Source organism: Pempheris klunzingeri, chromosome 15, assembly GCF_042242105.1.
Source record: "Pempheris klunzingeri isolate RE-2024b chromosome 15, fPemKlu1.hap1, whole genome shotgun sequence".
Lineage (NCBI taxonomy): Eukaryota > Metazoa > Chordata > Actinopteri > Acropomatiformes > Pempheridae > Pempheris > Pempheris klunzingeri.
This window is the reverse complement of record NC_092026.1, coordinates 7,223,839-7,246,068: the sequence shown is the minus strand read 5'-3', so window position 1 is coordinate 7,246,068 and position 22,230 is coordinate 7,223,839. Positions and strand designations below refer to the sequence as shown.

Below are 22,230 nucleotides of genomic sequence, written 5' to 3'. Positions count from 1 at the left end.
ATTTTTGCTCTCTCAGGCAGGCTTGTCAGAGAGGTACTGCAGGGACACTTGTTAAATCCGGCAGTAGAGCACAGTGGTGAGGGACCTCTGGCCTTCACTGGTTGAAGTGCTGAGTACAGCAGAGCCTTCATACAAACGGCTGGTGATGGCAGTGTGTGTTTGGAGTGTTTAGAACAAGGGACTCGGGGTCCCAGCCGCCCCAGGGCTGCCAGCCCGTGCCCCTACGGCCTGTCCCTGCCCGCCAGCCTCTGCCAGCTCAGCCCTGGCCTTCTAATTAAGTCTTCAATCAGCATTGTTGTTGTTAGTGGCCTATCCTGTGATGTGGTGCGCCACAGAGGGGGGCTGCAGGGTCAGCGGCCCGATTGATGTGTGTCTGCAGAAGCCTCACCAGCGCGCTGAGCGTGAGCTAGCTTCCCTAACACGCTGCCAATGAGCTCAAAGAGCAGCATGAGAAAAAGGGGGCTACTCACACACATACCAGAAAGCTGCACCAGTTCATACTAATGCTCACATACGCACACAGTGTTCCCACAGCAAATGACAGTCTTCCACGTGATAACCTCGACGTCCTTCTGATTAGCTTTTTGCCACATTTTTCCTTTCAAAAAATCCAGATAATTTTGTCAGAATTCAGCAAATGTACATGTATTTATAAAAAAATCTGTTCTGGAAAGTCAGTCCAGTATACACTGGAGCCCAACCAACTTCAGATTGTTTACTTCAATATTTATTTCATACACAAATATGTTTTATAACAATTTCTGAAATTACTGTAATATCTTGTTACAAATTGGCAGACATTTCCACTGATACAATATATCTGTATATCAGCCTTAACAACATATTGGTCTGGTCTTTCTCTCTTTTGGCATATCTCCTCTTCTTTTTCCCTAGCTTGTCTACAGGTTTCTTTTTAAACAGTTTTATTTTTCAGTTTTTAAAAAAACCTTTCTTTTTGTCCTGTCCTGCAGCTCTGTCTGATCGTGGCACTGTGGTTCTAGAGGCCGCCATGACAAGCGCTCTGTCTGCTCTTGAGCGTGCATCTTCTGAGAGGAGTCGGGCTGAAGCAGGCTGCCGGGGCTGTGTTCCCTGTTTGTTTCAGAACTGTGGACAGCTATCTGGGTCCTGTTGTAAGTAAACTATCGTCTTGTCCTTGTCATTCTTTAATCCCATTGTCCCGTATTACTGATAAATGCCTTCTTAGTACGTCTATAACTATCATATCTCCTTTCTGCATCAGCATCTCCTGCCAGTGCATCATCAGAGCCCAGCTGTGATGTCATCAGTAAGGCCCAGAAGCTTCAAGATGAAGCTGAGCGGAGTTGGGCTCTGAGCCAGGCCTGTGCGTACTATCAGCACCGCTGCCCACCTGGTGACTTGGACAAGGAGACGTGCATCAGGATCATGGGCGAGAGTTGCAGCGCCCGTGTCCTCCAGTGCAGCCTGCTCAACACAATGCAGAACCTGGAACCTGCTACACAGACGCATGCACAGGGTGAGGGGACGCGTGTTCACAAAGAAGTATTCATGCAGATTATCCTACTTTCTCTGTCAGTGAAGAGGCGTGAGGCTCATTTGTACAGCTCCAGTGTTTGTCTACAAAAAGCTGATTCTGCTGCTCTGACCGTGTGTCTCTGTCCCAGCAGCAGTGTGTGGTCAGAGGTTGTCCATGATGCAAAACATCACACAGCCTCGTGCCCGGATTGTGGGCGGCTCTCCTGCTCCTCCAGGCAGCTGGCCCTGGCTGGTCAACCTCCAGCTAGACGGTGGCCTGATGTGCGGAGGGGTCCTGGTGGACAGCTCCTGGGTGGTCACTGCTGCTCATTGTTTTGCTGGGTGAGTGTACGTGTGTGCATCACTGTCTCATGCAACTATAATAAGCTCTGTGATCCGTAGCATTTGAGATTGCTTTTTTTCTCCTCTCACTCCAAGTTTCTCTTATTGTTCTGACCTCCGTAGCAGCCGCAGTGAAAGCTATTGGACAGCCGTGGTGGGGGAGTTTGACATCACCAAGACTGATCCTGATGAGCAGGTTCTCAAAGTGAACCGCGTCATTCCTCATCCTAAGGTAATCAATACATTTATGTAGTGGGATATGGACAATATAGTATATACCTCCTTGATCAACCAATCTAATCACCAGATCAGTCTATCAGCCTTCAAGTCCATTCTAATCAATCAAACTTCCTCCACTTCCTGCAGTTCAACCCAAAGACGTTTAACAACGATATAGCCCTGGTGGAGCTGACATCCCCTGTGGTCCTGTCCAACCGCGTCACCCCCGTGTGTCTGCCCTCTGGCATGGAGCCCCCTACTGGCAGTCCTTGTCTGGTGGCAGGCTGGGGCTCCCTCTATGAAGGTAAAGGGGAGATAATTGTAATAATAATAACATAGGTTTTCACTTTTTATAGCTTAGTTTTCTGCAAGCAAACTTAAATGCTTTTGTTTGCTTTTTGAGAGTCTACATGCTGGTGATGAAGAAATATATATTGCATAACATGATGCTTTTTGTGTGTCCTCTCTACAGACGGCCCATCTGCTGACGTGGTGATGGAGGCCAAGGTGCCCCTACTGCCTCAGAGCACCTGTAAGAGTGCCCTTGGCAAAGAACTGGTCACCAATACAATGCTGTGCGCTGGCTATCTCTCTGGAGGCATAGACTCCTGTCAGGTAGGCAGAACAGCATCATTGTCTTACAGTTTTTGTCCTTCTATTCAGATCTTTAAGGTTTTATTTGGGGATCATTTTCAGTAACTGAATTTAAAACATTTAATTTAACACCTTTAATTCAGTGTAAAAGATCTGATGTTCTCTTTGTTTTTGACACTTTCTAGCAACACCAACGTATCATTCGAAATAAGCCATTTCTGTAAACCGACCACAGACGAGCTTTTTTTAATCTTTGGGGAATTTTCTGTCATCTGTAGGGAGATTCTGGTGGCCCCCTGATCTACCAGGACCGAATTTCAGGTCGGTTCCAGCTGCATGGCATAACGTCGTGGGGAGACGGCTGTGGGGAGAAGGGAAAGCCTGGAGTCTACACACGGGTGTCTGCTTTCTCTGACTGGATTCAGGCTGAGATACAGAGTGAGTTTCAGGCAGGAACAACACTCCACAGTAACTAAAATATTTTGGACTTACATACGTAAGTCTAAATATTAAAATACTACAAAACTATAACGCATGATTATCTTTTTTAGAGTCATTTGGAAGCAGGGAGCCAACATGTCCGGAGCTTCTGAAGACAACAGAAATGACGGAGGTGGAACAAAGGTCAGAGTTCAGCTCTCTCTGTCGCTTCTATACCCTGACCTGCCCCTCTGGTCAGTCTGCCAGCGCCTGCAGCCGGATGGCCGAAGACAAGTGCCTCACCCGCTTCAAGAAATGTCGTGAGTAATCTTACTCAACAGCTCAGCTCGATGTGTGCAGAGCAAAAACTAATTATGCTAACTAAATCTTCTTCCTGTTGCTTGGAGGTTATACTGTAGAGTTTCTGATCTGTTGTTCGCTCTCTCTGTCTGCCAGAGTTGCGTTCGTTCCTGCAGACCCTGTTGGATTTGCTCCAGAGGGCAGAGGACTACATCAGGGACAAAGTCGACTTGACCTTCTTCACCCAGACTCTGCCTCAGCTGGTGGAGCACATCTACAGCACCGCTTTCACTCACACCAGAGAGAGGAGGGACCTGAGCCAAGGTCTCACACAGATTGAAGGTACATGATTAGCTGATTATGTTATTCCATCTTCAGTCCAAACTGAAATTGACAGATAATTCATAGATAGCCATTGTAACAGGTGTTTTATTACTTGCAGAACAGCTAGATGGAGCTGTGGTGCCAACAGAGCAGGGTCCTTCTCCAGTTCCTCCAGTCTTATTCAGAGAGGTGGGACCCTCAGTGGATGACTGGGAGAAATACCTCAGAGACATGGCTGAGGACCTGGACAAACAACACACCGGCGCATCCATACCAACGAGACAGGAGGACAACCTTTTCTTACAGGTAGACTGTTTGTTGTATTTTTAAAATGTCCAAATGCGGATGAGGTTGCTTTTGTATTATATCACATAACTTTGAAATACTCTCAGCACAGTCTGACGTTTGAATGTTCAGAAATCCTTTGAAAAGTGTACAACTATCTAAATATCAGAAGGAAAAAAAGCTTCTTTCTAGGTTCATCATTTTGTATTTTGCTATTTCATTCATTCTTTCTTTGGCATTTTGGGAAATGTATGCCACCTGTCTCTCAAGCAGACATAGACATGGCTGTTAATTGTAATATTATGATGAAGATTTATTTGGAGCTAAACTTAGTATTTGTTTTTACATGTCATCTCCAGACACAGGACTCCTCAGTGCACCAGCTGGAGAGCGAGTTTCGATCTGTTATCTCAGCTCTGCGCTCCAAATTGGACTCCAGGGCTGCTCCCCCCGTCCTGCACTTGGACACAGTCTCCCTCCAGGAGGAGTCTCCCAACAGTCCCGCTTTTCCTGCTTCTTCCACTGGAGCACCGATCCACACCAGCCCCTCCTCCTCCTCCTCCTCCTCCTCTTCCTCTTCCTCTCAGGAATCCCAGCAGCCTTGGTCACTTCTAACAGCCCTGATGAACGAAATTCAGAAATTAAGGACACAAGATGAAATTGTGACAAAAGATGCGTCACAAAGCGAAACCTCATCCATCAGAGGCGCTCCGCTTGATCTGAAGTGGAACGCCATGACGGAGGATTTTACGTTTGTTGAGAAAGGAGACCAAACAGAGTTAAAGCCTTCAGCGTTACCAGTGCAGTCAACAACTGTGGTTCAGCTGGTCACTGAGGGTGCTCACACAGAGACGGCCGCTGACCCCAGACAAATTGCGCATGCTACAAAGACTTTAAGTCTTCACAGAAAATACAGGAGCCTTCTTCGACAGAGGCAGATACGTGCGGCTAGTGGTAAAAGTATGTGCCACACCCAGTTCTAACTAAACATTCATTAAATACTTTTAAAAGATAATCCATGTAATATTTGTTTATGGGTTGATGTTATTTCTCAAATTGAATGTTTTTTTCTGCTCCTTTAGTTTGTCCTGGAGTGAGAGAGTCCTCACAGCAAGTCAGCCAAATCAGAGACTCCTACAGCTGGGTCTTAAACATCCCAGGCAGGAACCTACGCATGAACTTCCAAGAGGTAAACTGTCATTTAAGATGGAGAAGTTAAGAGCAGTAAACCTGCACTGCTAGAAGGAAACATGTTTCACTCATGTGTTATTCCATTTTCTCGCCCTTCCCTTCCTTCGTTGGGTCTGTCTTTTGTTCAGGTGCTGGTTGATCTGAACTCCAAGAACGATCGAGGACTTTACCAGTCGCGGGTCAGAGCAGTAGTGGGAGGGCGACCTTTGACCTTCTACGGTCTCGTGGGCCTGGAGAATGAGTCATTCTACCGCAGTGCGCCAAGGATCATCGCTTTGGCTCTGGAGGCACTCAAGACTTAAACTTCATCATAACAGCAAGTGAGATGACATTGAAATATAAAAGAAAGACATTAAGACAAAGACTCTCAAAGAGACCTGCTGTTTGAAAAGGCACCAGAAAACCCCCGTCATGGGACAGAGAGACACATAAAACGCACACTTAATTCTTCTGCCGTCTCCTGTGGAAAACAGTATTTTGTTTTCCCCATCTGAGAGCCTGACTTTGGCTGTAAATGAAAACACAACCCCATGAATGTATCAGTCCAACTATCGAGCACCCATCATGCCACAGGATTTTTTGATGTGGCTGGAGACGCAGCCTTGTCTAACTTATGAATCTGTACAAAATTATAAGTTATTCATATTGTCTTTTGCAAAGGTTGAGCCTCTTGTGAAGCACACAGACTGTAAATATTATTATTCCTATTCTTACCTTATTCTTACAATATTTATTTGTATAGAGAAAAGCATTTGTATTTTTGTAAAAAAAAAAAATCTATATATAAATAAAATTGTTATTAATGGTATTGCATGTTGTGTTGAATGTTGTAATCTGCAGTTATGTGTGTCTAAATTGCACTTAAAATGTGAGATGTTCAAACTAGCTGACAGTTATGCTGCTAATCCTGCAGTATTTTGTTGCTGGTGTACAGCAGTTCTGACGGGACCCAAACACACACTCTCTCGAGACATGTTTCAGTGCTGATGAGTCCCCACTGTGAGCCCAGATTAACCTCAGTCCTCCAACCCTTTAAGGGTAAGCTTTCCCATCAACACAGCAGCTGCTTTGCTCTGGTGACCAGTACCTCCCACGCCCTCCGCGTCTCCACCCCTTATTTCCAGGACGGGGAATTGTAACTGGACACAGACCTAGGCAGACCTCTAGAGTCTTGTTGTCTGTCCTGAGTCAGAGCATTGCAAGTAAAGACAACTGTTGCTTGAGGAAGTGACTCTCCAGAATCGTAGATAAGCCCCGTCTCTGCCATGTGACTTTTGTCCACCTCGCTGTGATGATTATGATGTAGATGATCGACTGAATGAGCCCAAATAAACCAAAGTAACTTCACAGCTAATATCTGCCCGATAATCTATGGTAGTTTTCTGCCCAGTCCAAGTGCTAAAAGAGGGATATGTAGGGATATGAGGGAACAGCTGAGTAAACACACACATACTTCTGTTGCAACACATCAACTCCTGCTTCTGGCTTGTGTGTTTATGTGTGTGAGCGTGCCGAATCATGGCAGGAACAAGTGTTTTTGTGACGCGCACACACACATACATAGAGTAATGACATGCCATAAATGTGCCACCAACCTCCACAGAGCCCGGCCAGTCATCACAGAGGGTGTGCTGTAAATGGATGAGACTTATCACCTGTTCTCTTATCCACTGTACGGCTCTTTTAACTTTGTGGTGTGCAGACACACACACAGTGTCGCTGCTGTCGTTAGCGTCTAATCTGTCTGTCTGTAATGCTTTTATTGTAGTGGTTACATTTACCCATGGCTTCTGATGGAACTGACTGGGTTATTATAGATCACTGCTGTGCTAAATTTACTCTCAGAGAAGCCATGAGATGTATTACTTTGTTAATGTGGCTGTCTGAATGACAATAGCCAGGTGCGCCAAACGGAGTTACAATACAGCGTGTGTTTTGATGGTGTACCTTAGCACAGGGTGGCCGCCATGTACTGAGTACAGTGTCGAAAGTATGTGCACGTCATTTTCCCGGTGTGTGCGTGTGTATTGTGACAGCTGGCTATGCAGTACTAGAAATACACTCTTGGATTTAACCCTAACAATCAACTCCCCCACCAACCCCCAACCATTCCTCTAAACCTCAACCCTCCCATCAGCCCAAGCCCTGTCTTTTGCTGGGAAACACACACACACACATACACATACACATACATTCATACACACCCAAACACAGTCCGAATACCAGGAACTCCATCAAGTAGTGTCCATGAGCATGAGATTAGTGATCATAGCTTTGTCTCGGACAGCGCAGCACAAACACACACACACTAATGGATTCTGGATCTCCGCTCTCTCTGTCACTCTTCATGATTATGATTTCTGCCACAGGTAGGAACGCTGGCTAGTTTAACTAATTATACAGTATTTGGCTAATTTCTAGGGATCTGCATGGTGTGGTGTGAATTTGTGAAGTCAGATTTTCAGGTTTATGCTGAATGAAATGCAGTGTAAATTACTTAGATCTACTGTTGTTAATGTATATTGTTACAGAACTTTATTTGTTGTGTATACAGAGTTGCGAAATCAGACTGTAGTGCTGGACCATATTCATACTCTGTGTCCTACTGTACAGTCCATTTGGAGCATTTTACCCGAGCCACTATGAGATGTTTGCTGTGACATTCAATGCAAAGTAACATTAGACGTCAACCAAACAGCAGCAACATTTGCTTGGTGTTGGTGATTTTTCTAAATCTATTGAAAAAAGAAACTCAGATGGCGATGCGTTTTAGTAGGTTTGCTCTCTTTACAGCAAGTTTGCACTTCGTGAGCTAATGTTATTCTACTAAATTCAATTACATAGAAGATTTTTTTTGTTCCTGCCCTGATGCATTTGTGTTCCAACAAAGTCTCTTTTAATCCCTAACATGGGTCAACCTCCAAAAACAATGGATCCTACACTTCCCATAAAGCAACTGAATGGCATCTTCACCCAGACGGTCCTGCCACTTAAGTGCTGACCTCTTTCAAACCTCACATGTCCCATTTTTAGGGCAGGCTTTTTGTTAACAATATTGTGTGCCAAGATAACCCTGCTGATATGACATCATCAGGGCTGTTTTTTAAAACTCTGTGCAGCAACACGGGAGACATGTTTTCACAGACTGAATGGTACTACTCATGATGGAGAGACTGAATTAAACATGTAAAATTGAAGGAGTGCCCCTTTAAAGTAGTGTCAGTGTTGTCTCAGTGTTTTCTCGCCCTGCTGTGTTCGGTTTGTGTGCAGCATCAGCAGTCAACCTTGAAGGGGAGCTGTTCAAGGATTTGATGAAGGGCTATAACAAGAACGTCCGGCCCATGGAGAAGAGCGGTGACATCACTAAGGTTGACATCAAGATGACGCTCACCAACCTCATCTCTCTGGTGAGTGAAGTTCAGTCTGGTGTTTTTCACAAGTGCCTGAGAGTCAACCCTGCTTACTAAGCCATCTCTCCTTAGAATGAAAAGGAGGAGGCCCTCACAACGAGCGTCTGGATAGAAATGGTAACGTTACACACACCCCATCTGAATTTTTCTGATGTTTTTAACTGCTTTGCAAACATATTTGAAAAACGTTACGAATCAACAGTTACACCCATAGTATTTCTGTTTATAGCAATGGTGTGACTACAGGCTCAGATGGGACCAGCCGCCCAGGTCAGCTCTGTATGGGAACATCACCTCTGAGCTACGGGTTCCCTCCAAGAGCATCTGGCTGCCAGATGTCATACTGGAGAACAAGTGAGAGCAAGCCGTTCACACCTTCACCTAGCATCGCCACATGGCTGCAAGCAGAGTTCTGCTTTTTGGCTTTTTTTCTTGACATTTGACATCATTAAATGTGACTCTGACTTTGTTTATTTACTAGGTGAACATATGGGGAGATTTTTTGAAATATATGATATTTCATTTAACTGAACAGTCCTTATTTACATGCTGGTGCCCAATGAGCTAACCATTAGAGACACCTTTTAAGAGATTAAGATAATAGAACTGCTAAATGTGAGTATTTATGTGTTTGTTGTGTAAATGTGACATTAAATCAGACATTAATTCAGCCAGAAGTAAACAGACTCTGTAGAAGCTCAGAGATATGAGCTGTAGCACAACAACCCTTTATGGTATTAGAATTTGTGCAACATGAGTGTGTTTCTACCAAATACTTTTACCATGCGTAGCTTTACTGTTGAGGCTCTGTGTATACATTCAGTCCCATGTGTACAATGTAGACACAATGTGTGTATGAGAGAGAGTTTGAATAGGACAGTGAAAATGTTTCCCTCTGTTCTAACCTGTACGCAGCGTGGACGGACACTTCGAGGTAGCATTGTACTGCAATGCTCTGGTGTCTCCTAACGGCTGTGTGTACTGGCTGCCTCCTGCCATCTACCGCAGTGCTTGTACCATCACTGTCAACTACTTTCCCTTTGACTGGCAGAACTGCACCATGGTCTTCCGGTGAGTACAGATGAGGTGTGTTGGGATTTGATGAATGCTCTGTAAGCAGTACATGTAAAGTTCTAGTGCATATAAAACACTAGGTACTATAACTCTTCAAAGAATATTAAGTACTTCAGATTCATCATGTATCTTTAATGTATCTCTCAAATTTATTGTCTTGTCAATAAACGGAAGTTACCTAAGTGAATTGTGCAAATATTTGTGCAAAAGAAGTCCAATGGTGCAACTTCTGCATCTTGTAAAACATAATAATGTAATAAATTATCTAATGCTATACAGAGAATGTGCAGCTTCTGTAATATACATACACTATATAGTAATAATAGAGTTCTAATAAATAATAATAAAGTGCTAATTATTAAATTAGATAATTATATTATAGAATTATATTAGTATTGTTCAATAGTGATATAAGTAATATAATGCAATGTAAAATAAAATAGTGCTATAGATGTGTTAGTACTTCTTATGCCATAGTAATAATGATAATGGTAATAAAATAAATGGTATATAATGCAGAACAAAGTACAGGTGTATTGTTTTAAAGTGGTCGCTAGAATTATAAATTCTACAGATTTTAGGATAAATATCTTCATTTGCTCAAAGGGCTTTAGCTAGCTGTGAAAACACAGAGGTCATGACCTCACCATAGTGTCTGTGAGTCCGGGGACTTTAACAACCTGAGGAGGACATTATACAGTTACAGGCCACACAAATAACGCATAGTCGCATAGTGGAGTTTAAAGGTTGATTCAAGTCACCGTTAGAGCAAAACTCTTTAAAGGTAAAACATTAAATCTAATACCTGGATTTGGTTCTTCTGCACCAGGAAAAATGCCTCCTTCCTTCATGGTTCCTTTCCACCATGCTGTCATGTAAAGGTGAATTAGATGGTTGTGATTGTTGTGGTGACAGACCGTATGTCTTCCCCTTGGGTTCAGCTCCCAGACTTACAGCGCCAATGAGATCGAATTGGTTCTCAAAGAGGAGGATAACCACACGCTGGAGTGGGTGGATATTGACCCAGAGGCTTTTACAGGTACACAACGTTTGAATGATAGATTTTGAAGAATTCTTCAAAAATGAGAGAATAAAAGCCTCTGATGTTGTCCTTAGAAAATGGAGAGTGGGTCATCAAACACAGGCCGGCTAAGAAGGTGATCAACACTGCGTATTCTAAGGATGAGCTGGAGTACCAGGAGGTGGTCTTCTTCCTCATCATCCAGAGAAAGCCCCTCTTCTACATCATTAACATCATCGCTCCCTGTGTGCTCTTCTCCTCCCTCTGCCTCCTTGTCTACTACTTACCTGCCAAAGGTCTGTCAAAGGTCACACACTTTCACACACACTTTCTCACACTGTCACATCAGCCAAAAAAAGGAAAACAATCATTAAGTTGTTGTTATAAGGAGAACTACTGTAGCTGTAACTGTAGGTGTGTGATTTCTGGAAATTAGTGTGAATTTCCAGGATCTCACAATGAAGGTTTTCTCTAGACCTCCATGTGGTTGACAGGACAGAGGTCTGACTCCACGAGATTACCAAAAAACATTAGTATCTGTTTTCTTTTCCTTTTCTTTTTTCTACACAAAACCTCAATACTCTGAATATTGGTTTTGGTTTTGCAGCGGGAGGTCAGAAGTGCACCATGTCTATTGCCACTCTCCTGGGCCAGACTGTGTTCCTCTTCCTCATCGCTAAGAAGGTTCCTGAGACCTCGAAGGCGGTGCCTCTTATTGGAAAGTAAGTTCATGTAAGATTTCAGTTTCGGTGCATCTACTGGTGCTGGGAAAGACTGCCGAAACAGATGTGCTTTATGAACCTCTGCCTGCAGGTATTTGATGTTTGCGATGTCGGTGACCACCATGGTAGTGATGAACTGTGTGATAGTCCTCAATGTCTCCCTGAGAACCCCAAACACTCACATTATGACAGATAAAGTGCGAAAGGTGAGACTGATGCCAGACCAAACCCTTTTCTGAATGTAATTTCCATTAAGCAACTACTGAGTAAACATACTGTGAATTCAACATGGGTCTATTTTTCACTGGATTACCGCGTGACTGTGTTCAGATCCTCCTTAATGTTCTGCCTCGGCTGCTGAGGATGCAGATGCGACCCTGGACACCGAACAATGGCAACACCTCAGAAACTGGAAACTCTGGTAAAACTCTGGCCACAGACAGTAACGGCGTGTTTCTGGTCCCCTGCCGGCGCCGCAGCTCCATGACCCTCATCACCAAGGCGGAGGAATATGTGATGAAAACAGCTCGGTCTGAACTCATGTTTGCCAGACTCAAAGAAAGAAACGGATTGATGAAATCAGTATTTGAGAAGCTACGTAAGTGTTTGATTGGGTTTTGTGCACATGGAGGTGTGTTTCCCCTTGTAACCGTGTGCCTATTTGGTCTGTTTTGTGCACAGATGATGGGCTGGAGGGGGGCACAGCCGAGCAGCTCAGTGCCAGCCTGGCAAGGGCCTCTCCAGAGCTGAGGCAGTGCGTGGCCTCCTGCAAACACATAGCAGAGACGGCAAGGCAACAGAGCAACTTCCAGAACGTAAGCTCTACATTTTTACATGTGCACAGGTTTAATCTACATCAGAGATAATCTCGAGTTCTTCTTAACCACAGGAGAACGAAGAGTGGTTCCTGGTCGCCCGGGTGATAGACAGGGTCTGCTTTATTGTCATGGCGCTGGCGTTTTTCATCGGCACAATTGGGATCTTCCTGATGGGCCATTTCAACCAGCCTCCCTCCTCGCCTTTCCTCGGGGATCCCAAGAAATATCTTCCCCCAATAAACAATTTCACTGATCTAACTGAGAGTGGGGTAGCAGCAGGCTTCCTGGAGTGATCCAGGGCAAAAAACTCAAGACTTTTATCCTTTTAACCAAAGTGGGAATCTGACAGTGTCCGTCAGTGGTCTTTCACTAATGACTGGGGCACAGAGAGGATGGAGAAGATACAGATGTGTGTATTTTCTTTTGGTAATGTGGGTCCCTGGACTATCACAAAGGCAAAAATGCTTGTTGATCCATGAAGGACCCACAGTGGATGGTGCACTCAAACCGTGATGATGCACACTGATGTCAGCTGTCACTGATTATTGAGGATGAGAATGTTTTTACATAAAATGCTGTACAAGAAAAGAGAGAGCAACTTCCTCTGCTCTTCCTGTTACCAGCTCAGTGTTTGCTTTAAGTTTACTTTTTCACCAGCTGTTGATTAAATTCAAATGCATCATGCTTTACTACATGTAACATCTGTTGAGCACACCTGCAAGCGGTGAACAGCCAAACGTGCCATGTGAATGCTTTTGTCAATAAAACTGTAACTCTACTGCTGTAATCTTGTGTTTGACACCTTTTTCGACACGCACGGAAGGGCACTGACACCCCCCAGGCTACCCAAAAAACCACAGACCCACTGCACTGCCCCCCACCTCTGGAAGCAGGATTTCAATTACATGGCTGAGTGGTGCCTTTCTAACCCAACAAAAGGCAGATCCGGCTGGTTGAGATGGAAACAGAGTCTGGGGGAATGAGCTCTCCACACACACACACGCACACACACACACACACACACACACACACACAAAGCCAAACATTACTACGTGAATATTCACACAAACACACTGAGGTTACCACCAGGTTTGTGGTACACCCCTCCTGACCATGACAGCTCATGGATGTTTGCCAGGTCTCTTTCTTCCCACAGTTAAATTATCAGTCTGGAAGGAACCTGCAGGTTGACCACAGATGGTAAGCAAGAGACTTTTAGTGCTCTTTTGTGCTATTTTCTGTGTTTATGCTTAAATTTTTAAAAATGCTGCTCCTACTGTTCTCTTCAGCTCTAACAATCATGAGATAGGACTTCATTGTGGTGTTATGATCATCTTTGTTATGGGGGAATATAGAGAGTTGCATGCAGCTGCAGAGTGGGACCAAACTGTGCAAGCTGAGCGTGTGTGATGTGAATAAAAAGGAGGCTAGGGCTGGCTGCTGTGATGAAATCACTTTGTTTTAAGGGGAGGATGTTTATATTGGTGCCACAGTACTGTCTGGACCTGCTGACTTGCTGTGAGGACCCTTGTGTGGTAGGGAAAAGTTCTAAATTCAAGAGTTAACTTTTTTTGTTGTTTTTTTTAAATGTAAGCCTTCATGTAAGCCTTATAGTCAAAAAACATATTTTTCCATTTTCAAAACTCAATTCTGCTACACAGACATACTTTTTTTTGTAACTTTTCTCTCATCTTTGCTTGTTTTTTGTACTTCAGTAGTGAACCTTGCAAACAGAACAGTCAAAACTGCTACTGAGTGGTAGACCATGCAGTCTACCACTCTGGGCAAAACTGATTTAAATATGGTTCAAATGAGAAAAACTGAGATGGGAAGGGTCACAAGAAGACATTGCTTTTTATTAAATTTAAATTAAATTTTTATTAAAGGTCACACATAAAAGAAGCTGGGAACTACTCATCTATTCCAGCAGCTCCCAAAAAATATCATGTCATGATTGAAATTACGAGGTGTTTCTTGAAGTTTTTTTTAAATTCTTTTCTACATAGACACACTTTAATTAAGTATTAACTTAATAATTAAGTTAATGTCATATTTTTCATCTCTTAATATCATACTTTCGGGACATTCTTGCATCACACGACCCATCATTTTCCAGAACATTACCATCTTCTCCCTCACTATGCATAAGTGGTTATGATAAGTGTTCATTCTATTCTACTTTTTCTGTAACTGAAAACCTCCTGGTTAATTGTGTCGCCCCATTTGTACCTAAATAGTTACATCCAAACATGTTTTTCTGGCTCCTTGTCATTGGTATGTAATTGTTCCACACATATTTTCAGTTTTACACCATGTCAGCGGTGACCAATCAGCCTCTTCCCTTTGGTCAACTGGAGCGAGAGAAGCACATCCAGATGATCTTCAGAGCTTTCCAGAACCGCTGTGCACCTTCATGTGAGTGCCACACTCACTCACCTGGACCCAAACCTCACCGAGCGCCTCCAGACTGGGACTCAGATGAGCAGCTGTCAGGTCTGGCTCCTGGGAGGAAGATGGAGAACGGCTGCATGCAGCCATCAGGGAAAGTGAAAAGGCCAGGGGTGGAGGAGCAGAGTCCTGGAGGTGCAGCGGGATCACACTTTATGTCCGTGCTGGAAACAGTCAGTCAGATACATATCACTGCCAGACCGGAGCTGCAAGGTGAGCAGGAGGCATTACTTTTCTGTATGTGTGTGTTTGTGTGTGTAAAAGGAGATACTTGCAGTGCAGACATTTGTCTCTTTTAAAGGAATAATGCTTCGTCATTGCAGGCCCACAGTGTGTTCCCAGGAGGATCTACAGCGTCACCACAGGAGGCAACAGGTCACAGTTAATTGTGGCTGTGGAAGGTTCTGTTCCCTATTCAGCTACATGTGTCTTAACTGAGACATCTCATATAAAGACAAAGCAAAAGAAAATGTTTTGCACTGTGTCCTCAGTCTCTTCTTCATCCCTCCTGTCATTCAGAGAGTTCCTGTGTGTGTCTCCAGTGTTGCGGTCCAGCTCGGGCCTGTTCCCTGCAGGGCTTTGACTGTCAGGGCCGCCAAGTCTTTTATTTTGAAAGGCCCCTCAGGGTGGACGCCTGCTGCCTCGGCTGCTGCCTGATGGAGATGAGGGCCTACACACCTGAAAAACATCTCATTGGCACTGTAAACCAGAGGTAGGACCGTCTGAATCTGTTTCACTTGAACAATGCCTCCAAAGTAACTAAGTACATCTATTCAAGTACTGTACTTAAATGCAATTTGATATTAGAATTCTATTTTATGCTATTTAAGCTTCTGCTATATTGCACTTTGAACTCCACTATATTTATTCTAACTCTATATTTACGTAACAGATTTTGCATGTGAATCACATGATCAGTCCAAATATGGTGGATTATTATTACATTATTACAGATTAAACTACCCAGCAAAGTGGTGAAAATGAGCTCTTTACACATTAACACACAAATGTTAATAATCCAACAATATTATATATTAAAATATACACATACTGGGAACTTTTCATTTTGATTCTTTTGATACATTTAGCTGCTGGTACTTTTACTTAACTAAAATCTTGCACGCAGGCATTTTACTTGCACACATTGTGCTATTAATAACCAATTTTACTTAAGTAAAGGATGGGAGTATTTCTCTCATCACAGGGCTTTGAAGTCATGGTAATGAAAATTAATTTCAATGAGCTTTATAAAATCTAAATTAAAACGGGTGAAATCTGGTTCTGGCTTGTTCCAACGCTTTTATGGATATGTGTCTCTGAGGTTTGTGACGCTCATCAGATCCAGTGGTGGTGAATGGATTTTGTTTATGATGCTCACAGAACTGAGAAATCCGACTTTGGTTAAAAAGTTTTCATTCAAACTACTTTTTATTTTTTTAAAAATGTATGAACACTGAGCCACTGAAGTGAACATTTTAAACGTTATTTTATTGTTTTCGTCACTTGGGTGAATGGCCCCTTTAACCCGATCTTAATACCTCACATTCTCAGCCTGAACTACTTGTCAAGTGAGCCTTTTTCCATGTCACTCCCAGCCTCTGGACACCCTGAGCCACTGTAGATGCCCAGGCCTGTCTGTAAATAGCAGTGAGAGCCTTTACTGTTCCACCCCGCCGGGTGTAGTCTAAACCTGGGAGAGTTAATACACAAAACAGCTGCCTGCACGGAGACACGCCGACAGAGCTGCCCTGGGCTGGGAAGGAAGGAATGCGGCATCCTTCCTGATGGGAATGTTGGCTAATGGGAGGAATTGCAGCTCCCTGCCTCCTGCAGTCAAACCAAAATACTTCCATCTCCACCAGCCCTAAATGTGACTCCAGGGTCAGCCGGGGTGCCTTTGTGTGTCGAATTTAGAGCTCTTCAGAAGCAACACCCGATGAGATTGTGTCCAATTAAGACGGACCTGGCAGAGGTCTCGGTAACCAGAGATCTACATGGTATAAATATTCTCTCAGTCGTGCTCCAGTAAAGCATGCCCCAATTTGAACTCTTCCGACACCAAGCAAACAATGGTTTTGGGGCTGCAGAATCATGACAGCTGAAAATGTGATCACCCAAGCATCAAGACTGTGCTGTGCCAGTGTGTGAAGTACTGGCCGGCGTAACTGCCAGTTTGCTTATTGCATGATTATGTAAGGAAATGCCCTCGGTTGAGCGTTGGCTGTGTTTTCAGGTGGAGCATGTTCACCCCTCTCCTGGAAGTGTGTGATTCAGAGGGAGCATCTGCCATCAGAATCCAGGGCTCCTGCTGTCCATGCCGCTGCTTCTCCAACCAGCACTTCCAGGTAGGAGCGTTTAAGAACAGTGTTTCTTGAACAGTGTGCTTTTCATTTGACTCAGTAGTTTTGGCTTTTAACCACACACCAGATTGTCTCCAACATTGGTGAAAAAATGGGCACGATATGGAAGAAATGGCCTGGCCTCAATGACGAACGTAACATGGACCATGAATATTTTGGGCTGGAGGGTGAGTTGCACATATGAAAATATGATTTCTATTTCGTCATGCAGTGGTTCTCAAACTTCCTCGTCATGTCCCCCCTTTTTGGGGTCAAAACAAAGCCAAGTGGGATTGGACTTGACATGACATTATTAAGAGGATGACTTGTATGTTACTTTTCACATACTGTCTTTCTCTGTAGTTTCTTTAATGTAAATGAGGACAGGCCTGTTCACATTTTGGACTTAGCTGACATGTCTGTTTGCCTGTTTTGTATTCTTGTAAAATCTTGCTCAACTGAAACCTGACCGCCTCGCTAGGCATCCGAACATTCTTGTTTCTTTAACGTTCCCAAACAAATAAATCTGTCATTTTTCACAGCGAAAAAAAGACTTTTAGCAGGTAAACACACGTGTTACTAATAACATTCAACACTTAAAACACTGTTACATCTATCTAAATCAAAATATCTGTGTAGAAAAAATGGTTATTCAGCTTAAGCTTAGTTAGGGAACCACTGTCATGTATCTTTAATCTAAAAATTACCCACTGCTGTTTACTCTGCATTCCCATTTCAAATTTGTAATTGTACCATTTCTAAATCTGTCACTCGTCTAGTGCCACTGAGTATGGAGTCCAACACTAAACTGCTGCTGCTGGCAGCCACATTCTTGTTGGTGCGTATATTCATTTCTATTTCAACCCTTGCAAGAAGTAACATTTCTCATAGGAGGTTTCCCATGCATACGGGCAACCTGCCGTTGGTTACTGGGACACTTAAATACTATGACACGACAAAATGTCTGCTGTGACAAAGGTCCATGAAACAAAATAATCCACTGATCGATGTTTTAAATGTTTTCTCTACAGAATCACATGTTCTTTGAAATGAGCTGATCGATGAAAAGCAACAATTACAAGCAAGAAACAACGTCATAATCTTGTATTTGTAAATCAGTAAAGGATGTCCTATCGGAGAAACCTCACTTCAAAACAATTCCGTTTCAACTTTACCTATAAGAGAAAATGACGCTGGGCGAGCTCTAGCAGCAGATGCATATTTGACATTTATTGCTATAATCCATCAGGTGTACATCCAACAGTGTTTCTTCACTTCTGACACACACCTGCACCCATCATCACTCAACCAAACATGGGCAGCATTACAGTTTTTCAACAAACTATAGGTTCTCTCTTGACATGGTTCCAAAAAATGCTCCAGAGGAATTGATAAAAACTGTAAAGGACCCCGACCCTGGGCCCAGTTTAGTTTCTTTTACTACAAAATGGAAAAGGAGTGATGGTCAGCGTTTGAGCACTCCCATACACCTTTGCTGAGGACATTAAAGCAGAGCCCCTCCCTTGGATTCTTTAAAGGCGGGGTAAAGACAAAACACGCAGAAGGGAAAACTGGTTCGGGTTGGGCTCGAGGCCAGGCACAGTGATTTAGGCAGCTTGGCAGTCCATTCTTAAGATGCCGTTTATACAACCTTCTGCCCGGCACAGGATGGTCCTCATCCTTTGGGATCCAACTTCCAGGTCAAAGATGGAGATTCATCGCTGATCTTTGTGATCTTTGAAGTGGACTGTATTTACAAATATATCATACACAATAATAGTAATCATTCTAGTTCGAAATGACCAGAGGAATTGTAGTTAAAATACAGCACTGTAATAAAATAACATCTACCTGCGACCCTGTTTGAGTCCCAATAAGACAAATTTACACAACCTTAGTTTGACAGCAAGATTTGTGATGTTATGTTAAGCAATAAAATCTGATCTAATATGATAACAGATTGGTTTTGTTGTATTTTGTCAAGTACACTTTGTTAACAGCTAATGACCAGATCAGCAAACAGCGGTCACATGGCCTCCCTCTGGTGGCAAGTTAACAGATGATATAACTTGCATTAAAAGTAAAAAAAGATTTTTTTTCAAATTGGAGGCTTCATTCTTCTCTGGTTGATTAAAAATAACGCGTATTTCTCTCTTCGGCTTGGTTCAGTGTTCTGTCAACAGGCTTTTCTGTTCACGTCCAATTTGACACGAAGAAGGAATGGTCTTGTTGCCTCTGTGCCTCATATTACACAGCGCCAATCCACATAGAGGTATCCTTCCCTGGACTCGTCATCCCCCAGCACATCACATATACACACACCTGAGCACTACAAGCAGAGACAAACAACACTAGCATGAGACAAAGCACATCAGAGAAAAACTATTTGTTTCACTCCTGCTTAATTGAGCGACAGTTCTTACTCTTGCAGAGGTTCTCTGTGTGAGGGGCTAACGTCCACCGCTAGCATTCACCAGACCATGGAAGTCTTCCCATGCTCTGCAAACATAGGAAGATGCAGTACTTTACCGTTCGTAGTGACATAAATTAAATGTTTACTGTTTTTTATGCCTTTTTGGCTCCAAAATCACAGATGGATCAATTTACAGCAAAAGCACACAAAAAGTGATGAAATCGCATACTTTACTTTTACTTGTCATTCATAACATACACACCAGAAAATAGAGAAATTATCATAGGGTGACATCTTGAAATTTATGTTGTTTTCCAACTAATAGTCCAAATCTCAAAGATATTCAATTTTGAATTATATCAAAACAGAGAGAAGCTGCAAATCGTCACATCTGAGAAAGTGGAACCAGCTAATGTTTGAAATTTATACTAAATAATAAATAAATAAAGTATCATAACCAATACTGATCAGTTAAAGTAAACATTAGCACCATTTCATATAATTCTGCTTATTACAGCTGTTTAAGAGTCCAGTGTTGCCTCTTGGATGAAGAAATGTTAAGTCTGTGCACATGCATACATTTATGTGTATGTGGAGAGTGGGGGTTGAGAAAAAAATAAACGAAGAGACATACATACTTAATGCTGTCTGTGTGTGTCTTGTACTCCATGATGGTGTTGGGAGGCAGGTTGAGGACTCTGCGCAGGGTGTCTCTGATGCGGGCAGTGGTCGCCTGGTCACTGGCTGTCTTGTTCCAGATGGAGATGATGTCCTCCTGGAGAAGAGAAGCAGAGACAGCATGTCTGAGTATACCGAAGTAGGCAGAGCGTGACAAAACAGACCAGACGTGGGTCTGTCTGTGGGTTTACCTGGAAGCGTACTGACACCACAGCCCCGCAGATCTCCTCTCCCACCATGAACTGCTCCCCGAGCATGGCCAGGATCAGGTTCTCCCAGCATCGAGACGCCAGGCCTTTCCTCAGACGGATGATCCACTTCCCACCCATCTTATTGGCATCATCCTAAACACAACAGGATTTCAGAATAGCCTTTTGTGTCATGTATTATAAAATGCAGACTTTAGCGTACAAAATGTCCACAAATGGGTACCTACCTCCCACATGGGTTTAATACCCTCCTTGAAGAGGTGGAAGTCACTATGGCCTGTCAGGTCGCCTGGCCGGATCATGTGACTATAGAAACGCCAGAACTGCTCCACCTTAGAAAGAACAAGTAATGTTTCTATCAACAACTTAGGGCAAATGAGTCAGCATCTGCTTGCAATCATAGATTTGGAGTGTCCCATCCCCACCTACCGCATGCCCTCTCTAAAGGGGTAATGAGGATCGACATACCGAGGCGAAGCTGCCAATCTGCTTAATGTTCTGTTCGTAGCTCTGAGTGCTGGCAGGTCTCCCTGGGGTGCGTCTGGAGTACCAGAAGGTGTAGTTGTACTGAAGAGGGTGCTCTCCTGCCCCCGGCACCACCATCTGCAGAAAACAAGACAGTGACTTATCCCTTCAATTAACTTTGAAGCTGCAAACACATGAGTCATTCCTTACTGGGCTCACCTTTTTCCTGGTGGTGTTCTGTTCCTTGTCCTCATCCTCAGTTTTTTCCTTCTCACCGTCTTTCGGTGAGCCTTGGTCCTGGTCGTGGTCTCCACTGTCATCATCTTTCAGACTAGGTTTGATGGACACAGGCAGAGACAAAAATGTTTGTGTCAGGCATCGAATACATTTACGTTAATGGTTACTTACAAACCTGTTGACAGTTAATTAGGTAGAAGTAGCTAAAGGTAAAGCAATGTAATAAATCAGCCCTGCAACAGTTTCTATCTACGTGAGAGATTTAAAGTTTGAGAGAGATGTTGAGTCAGCTTTATGACCATTTTGGAGGCTGTCGTTTGTGGTGCTGAACAGTAATGTGTTATAGTTGTATTGACAAAATATCAAAGACACTTTCAACACAAATACAACATTATGACCTGTGTGAACATGGTGTTTGTTGCAGAGCTGCTGCAGCAACATTATTCTGCATTTGTTTTAGCTAACGTAGGTGCAACTAATAGCCTGCAGTTGAAGATGCACATTGTTTATGATGCACACATACACACCTCCATGTAAACAACACTGACCATAAGTAGCCTACAGCACACTTTTAGCTATCTGCCCGTACTTCAGGGGCATGGAAGCATAACAGGAGCCGAGACTGCGCGCACCTTCCCCCGCCTCCCAACAACTACCACTCCGAGGATTTATGGCCTGTCCGCCTTCCGCCAGGCTAAGCTAACGCTAGCAACACAGCACATTCCCCATTATAGAATACCATTTAATACCTGGTGTTGCTTCCCCTCGTGTTAAATGCACCTGCGTGTGGAGTCCTCTCTCTCCAGTGGGTTTATAAGTGCACAGGGAGCACGCAGGACCACGCAATAAAGCTGACACACCTCTCTTTTTACACGCAGCGCCTTCCATTAACGCTACGCTCCCCCGTGGGTCTGCAGACACGACGGGGAGCCCACTGTCCGGCACATTTTCCACAGAAAAGTTTGATTACTTACGCGTCAAATTTGTTGTTCATTATTTTCTAGGTGGGAGCCTCTCGGAGTCCGACCACTGCCTCCTGAATTCCGCAGGAACGGCGGCGCGCAAAGCACGTGTACGCGCACGCCGCGTGTTGGTCGTGTTGATGAGCGTGGAGACATCAGGGGTGACACACGGCTGTCTTCATGTGTTTGACCAAATTCATTCATTTACTCTGACTGGAAACACGCATGGTGCAAGATAAGGTACATATAAAGCAAGAATCACATC

At 43.6% G+C, this 22,230-nt stretch overlaps 3 protein-coding genes across 4 annotated transcripts; 2 read left to right on the top strand and 1 right to left on the bottom strand.

The window, feature by feature from the left end:
• Nucleotides 1-7,389: 7,389 nt before the first annotated feature.
• chrng (cholinergic receptor, nicotinic, gamma) lies at nucleotides 7,390-12,983 on the top strand. Its single transcript, XM_070844955.1, has 12 exons — nucleotides 7,390-7,538; nucleotides 8,440-8,576; nucleotides 8,652-8,696; nucleotides 8,809-8,933; nucleotides 9,495-9,650; nucleotides 10,595-10,692; nucleotides 10,770-10,970; nucleotides 11,282-11,396; nucleotides 11,488-11,602; nucleotides 11,727-11,994; nucleotides 12,078-12,211; nucleotides 12,286-12,983. Exons 1-12 carry the CDS (start codon nucleotides 7,481-7,483, stop codon nucleotides 12,505-12,507), a joined length of 1,674 nt encoding a protein of 557 aa, XP_070701056.1. The 5' UTR covers nucleotides 7,390-7,480; the 3' UTR covers nucleotides 12,508-12,983.
• A 1,543-nt stretch (nucleotides 12,984-14,526) lies between these two features.
• Nucleotides 14,527-18,957, top strand: LOC139214666 (phospholipid scramblase family member 5). The gene is made up of 7 exons (XM_070845572.1): nucleotides 14,527-14,875; nucleotides 14,986-15,063; nucleotides 15,182-15,374; nucleotides 16,896-17,007; nucleotides 17,090-17,189; nucleotides 17,781-17,839; nucleotides 18,033-18,957. Exons 1-7 carry the CDS (start codon nucleotides 14,527-14,529, stop codon nucleotides 18,057-18,059), a joined length of 918 nt encoding a protein of 305 aa, XP_070701673.1. The 3' UTR covers nucleotides 18,060-18,957.
• Nucleotides 18,204-22,064, bottom strand: eif4e2 (eukaryotic translation initiation factor 4E family member 2). Of its 2 annotated transcripts, none has more exons than XM_070845574.1 (8): nucleotides 21,978-22,064; nucleotides 20,986-21,097; nucleotides 20,770-20,904; nucleotides 20,529-20,633; nucleotides 20,284-20,436; nucleotides 20,049-20,189; nucleotides 19,425-19,500; nucleotides 18,204-19,330 (listed from the first exon to the last, which is right to left on the bottom strand). In XM_070845574.1, exons 1-7 carry the CDS (start codon nucleotides 21,995-21,997, stop codon nucleotides 19,465-19,467), a joined length of 702 nt encoding a protein of 233 aa, XP_070701675.1. In that variant the 5' UTR covers nucleotides 21,998-22,064; the 3' UTR covers nucleotides 18,204-19,330; nucleotides 19,425-19,464. The 2 variants fall into 2 exon arrangements, with proteins under 2 accessions (XP_070701675.1, XP_070701674.1); XM_070845573.1 differs by having other exon boundaries at nucleotides 20,053-20,189.
• Nucleotides 22,065-22,230: the final 166 nt, after the last annotated feature.

Bases quoted from the DNA above. Each gene is read 5' to 3' on its own strand.
- chrng (XM_070844955.1), top strand. From the start codon at position 7,481: ATGGATTCTGGATCTCCGCTCTCTCTGTCACTCTTCATGATTATGATT. The intron at 9,651-10,594 runs GTGAGTACAGAT...CCTTGGGTTCAG, and splicing joins AACTGCACCATGGTCTTCCG to CTCCCAGACTTACAGCGCCA. The intron at 10,971-11,281 runs GTCTGTCAAAGG...TTGGTTTTGCAG, and splicing joins CTACTACTTACCTGCCAAAG to CGGGAGGTCAGAAGTGCACC.
- LOC139214666 (XM_070845572.1), top strand. From the start codon at position 14,527: ATGTCAGCGGTGACCAATCAGCCTCTTCCCTTTGGTCAACTGGAGCGA. The intron at 17,190-17,780 runs GTGAGTTGCACA...TCACTCGTCTAG, and splicing joins TGAATATTTTGGGCTGGAGG to TGCCACTGAGTATGGAGTCC. The intron at 17,840-18,032 runs GTGCGTATATTC...TTTTCTCTACAG, and splicing joins TGGCAGCCACATTCTTGTTG to AATCACATGTTCTTTGAAAT.
- eif4e2 (XM_070845573.1), bottom strand. From the start codon at position 21,997: ATGAACAACAAATTTGACGC. The intron at 20,190-20,283 runs GTAAACCCACAG...TCTCTTCTCCAG, and splicing joins TGGTGTCAGTACGCTTCCAG to GAGGACATCATCTCCATCTG. The intron at 19,501-20,052 runs GTATGTATGTCT...CTATGTTTGCAG, and splicing joins ACACACACAGACAGCATTAA to AGCATGGGAAGACTTCCATG.